The sequence below is a fragment of the Perca fluviatilis genome, chromosome 19, assembly GCF_010015445.1.
Source record: "Perca fluviatilis chromosome 19, GENO_Pfluv_1.0, whole genome shotgun sequence".
Lineage (NCBI taxonomy): Eukaryota > Metazoa > Chordata > Actinopteri > Perciformes > Percidae > Perca > Perca fluviatilis.
In genome coordinates, this window is record NC_053130.1 from 1538585 (window position 1) to 1542618 (window position 4034).

At 45.9% G+C, this 4034-nt stretch overlaps 1 protein-coding gene across 1 annotated transcript in view; it reads right to left on the reverse strand.

Annotated features, from left to right (window-relative positions):
• Nucleotides 1-472: 472 nt before the first annotated feature.
• LOC120548422 (glutamate dehydrogenase, mitochondrial-like) overlaps nt 473-4034 on the reverse strand; it is a 26970-nt gene continuing 23408 nt past the window's right edge. Inside the window, exons 11-12 of the mRNA XM_039784685.1 lie at nt 3341-3432; nt 473-919 (exon numbers count right to left, since the gene is read on the reverse strand). Coding sequence (XP_039640619.1) covers nt 728-919; nt 3341-3432 — 284 coding nt within the window. The 3' untranslated portion in view covers nt 473-727. The remainder of the gene's footprint in view (nt 920-3340; nt 3433-4034) is intronic.

Sequence of the window (4034 nt, forward strand, 5' to 3'; positions counted from 1 at the left end):
TCATTAATCAGAGGTGTGTTTTGGAAGTAACATGCAATCAACCAATCAGAGATCATCTCCCATTCCCTTTAAAAGCCAGGTGCACGTTTGGACCTTGGAGCATTGCTGTTATGATGGAGAATTTACACCCTAATATTATTATTAGTAATCTTCTGCATGTGTGTGTGTTTGTGTGTGTGTGTGTGTGTGTGTGTGTGTGCTGCTGTGCGTCCCTGTGTGTGTAACAAGCATAGTGTGCGCGCGCTGTGCACGAGCCTAGGAGCATTTTACTAATGCTCTGTTAAAATAATAATGAAATGCTGCGTTATTGACTTTAGACCAGGTTTTTGTTGGTCAATGGTGAGATCACTTCCCTCTGCCTCAAGATAGCAATACTCCCAGAATGCACCTGAACACACCTCCCTGTAAGACAATGTACGCCCAGAATGCACCTGAACACACCTCCCTGTAAGACCAGCGCGCCCAGAATGCACCTGAACACACCTCCCTGTAAGACCAGCACGCCCCAGAATGCACCTGAACACACCTCCCTGTAAGACCAGCACGCCCCAGAATGCACCTGAACACACCTGGGAAACTGACAACTGTGTTGGTCTTAGACTAGCAGAGAAACTTGGGTCGGGTGCAAGATAGGGCCCAGAAACTGAAACACAGACTCTTCGTAAACACCAGACAGATAGACAGACAGACAGACAGACAGACAGGCAGGCAGACAGACAGATTCTCTCTATGTGAAGGTGAGGCCGGCCTCGTTGTAAACGTTGAAGACCTTCTCGATGGCGTTGACGTACGCGGCCGTCCGCAGGTCCAGACCCAGGTCGTACTTGTTGGCTGTCCGCATGATTTGCTGCGAGAGAGAGAGAGAGGAGAGAGAGGAGGAAGGAAGAAGGAGACAGGCAGGGAGGACAGAGGAGAGAGAGGAGGAAGGAAGAAGGAGACAGGCAGGGAGGACAGAGGAGATAGGGGAGGAAGGAAGGAGACAGGCAGGGAGGACAGAGGAGATAGGGGAGGAAGGAAGGAGACAGGCAGGGAGGACAGAGGGAGATAGGGGAGGAAAGAGGAGAGATAGGAAGAAGGGAGGACAGAGGAGATAGGGGAGGAAAGAGGAGAGATAGGAAGAAGGAAGGAGAGAGGAGGAGGAAGGAAGAAGGAGAGAGGCAGGGAGGAAAGAGGAGAGAGGAGGAGGAAGGAAGAAGGAGACAGGTAGGGAGGACAGAGGAGAGCGGAGGAGGAAGGAAGAAGGAGACAGGCAGGAGGACAGAGGAGAGAGAGAGGAAAGAGGAGGAAGGAAAGAGGAGGACAGGAGAAGACAGGAGGTGAGAGGGGAGGAGGAAGGAAGGAGACAGGCAGGGAGGACAGAGGAGATAGGGGAGGAAAGAGGAGAGATAGGAAGGAAGGAAGGAGAGAGGAGGAGGAAAGGAGGAGGAAGAGGAGGAAAGAAGAGGAGAGGAAAGAGGAGGAGGAGGAAAGAAGAGGAGGAAGGAAGGAATACGAGGGAGGACACGGAGGAAAAGGAGGAGGAAAGAAGAGGAAGGAAGGAAGGACAACAAGAAAGAGGTGGAGGAAGGACAAAGGAAAGGAGGAGGAGAGAGGAAGAAAAAGGATGGAGGACACAGGAAGAAGACACACACAGGAACTGAGGAAAGACAAAGACCCAGGAACCCAGGAAACCCAGGAAACCCAGCCCCAGGACCCAGGAAACCCAGGAAACCCAGAATGGAAACCAGGAAACCCCAGGAAACCCCAGGAAACCAGGAACCCCAGGAAACCCAGTGTGGAATGGAAACCCTGAAACCCTGTGTGGTATCTGTGGCCCTGTGGGAAACTGAAACCCAGTGTGTGTGGAACCCCTGTGTGGAACCCCAGGCCCCAGGTATCTGTGTGTGTGTGTGGAAACCCCTGTGTGTGTGTGTGGACCCCAGTGTGGAAACCCCAGGTATCTGTGTGTGTGTGTGTGTGAAACCCTGTGTGTGTGTGTGTGGCCCCAGGAAACCAGTGTGGCCCCCTGTGTGTGGACCCAGTGTGGCCCCAGTGGAACCCCAGAAACCCCAAAAAACCCCAGGGCCCATGGAAGGACTCCAGTGAATCCCATCCGATCAGCAAAAACACAGGACCACATTGAAACGACCAGGAAAGCACACACAACAGTGAGACGACGAAAGGAGAGGAAGGAAATATAATGGAATGGACCCGATTAAGGAACATCTTAATACACACACATACACACATATAAATACACACACACACACATGCAATGGACACATACATACACACATACACACACACACATATAAATGGACACACACACACACACACACATGCACACACACACACATATAAATGGAAGACACACACACACATAGATGGAATGGGACATAGTGGATGGAAATGGAATGGAATGGAAGGAACGGACCGGAGGGTGGACAGGATGAGCCTGAATATGGATGGATCCAGAGGAAAGAGGAAGATGGGAAGAAAGGGGAGGGATTCTGGAGGGAGACTGAGTGGGAGGGAGGAGAGTATGAAAATCAAGGACTGTGAAGTATGGAGCATGTTTTCTGTCTGTTATCAGTTAACTTGATGTGAGAGTCTGTCTCTGCTGCCCCCTGGTGGACACAAACTGGTGTGTGTGTCTCTGTGATGATGATGATGATGTGGATGTGATATATTGGATGTGTCTATTGATGATATTGATGATGATCTCGTGTTATTAATGATAATGATAATATATTGATATCTATATTGATGATGATGATTATCTTCTTATATAAGTAATGATGATGTCATGATGATACTGTTTATGATGATTATTGTGATGTTGTGTTGTATAATGTTTGATGATGATGTATTTTGTGTGTGTGTGTGTTTTTGTTATTTTTTGTTTTTTTGTTATTTTTTTGTGTGTTTTTTTTTTAGTGTTTTGGTTTTGGGGGTATTTTTTAGTTTTATTTTATTATTGTTTTATTTTTTTATTTTGTTTTGTTTTTTTTTTGTTTGTGTGTTGTGTGTTTTTTGTTGTGTGTGTGTGTGTTTTTGTGTTATTGTGTGTCGTGTGTGTGTGGTGTGTGTGTGTGTGTGTGTGTGTGTGTGGTGTTGTGTGTGTGTTCTCTTGTGTGTGTGTATTGTGTGTGTGTGTGTGTGGGTGTTATTGGTGTGTGTGTGTTGTTCGGTGTTGTGTGTGTGTGTGTGTGTTAGCCATGTAGCAGACTAGTAATAATTTTCCCTCAAAAACACTTTAAGACTTACATGTTTTAAGTACACAATAACAAAAGTGTTAATACTCTCTATTTAAGGGATAATGGTATAGTGTAAAACATAATATATGTATTTTTTAACACACGGTATCCGATCGGTACTCTGTATCGTTTAGGAACATCTCTGTACTCAAGTAAAGTAACACACCCCCACATCCACTCCCACCCTCCCCCACACCTACATCACACACCACCCCCACACCACACTATGTGTTTTTGTGTGGTGTTTTTTTCTCCTAGTGTGAGTGTTTGTTTGTAATTGGGTCTGTTGGGGGGGGTTTTTTTTTTGTTTTGTTGGATCTTTTAGTTTAACATGGCCGAAATCACCATCACCAAACTACACCAGACTCCATGTAAATAATCAGGACTTTTAGCGTGTATAGAGCCAGCATATCCCACCAGACTCCATGTAAATAATCAGGACTTTTAGTGTGTATAGAGCCAGCATATCTCCACCAGACTCCATGTAAATAATAAGGACCTTTATCATCGTAAAACACACTTCTTTCAAAGTGGACAGAAACTAAATCAAACTACCAAAAGCCGTCTTGGTTCATCTTTCCACTGTTCCAACAATCACCACTCTGGTTTGGTTGAAATAAACCCTTAATTCACCCATTTACATGTGGAGATATGCTGGCTCTACACACACTAAAAGTCCTGATTATTTACATGGAGTCTGGTGGAGATATGCTGAGCTCTATGCCTAAAAGTCCTGATTATTTACATGAGTTGGTGCAGATATGCTGGCTCTATACATGCTAAAAGTCCTGATTATTT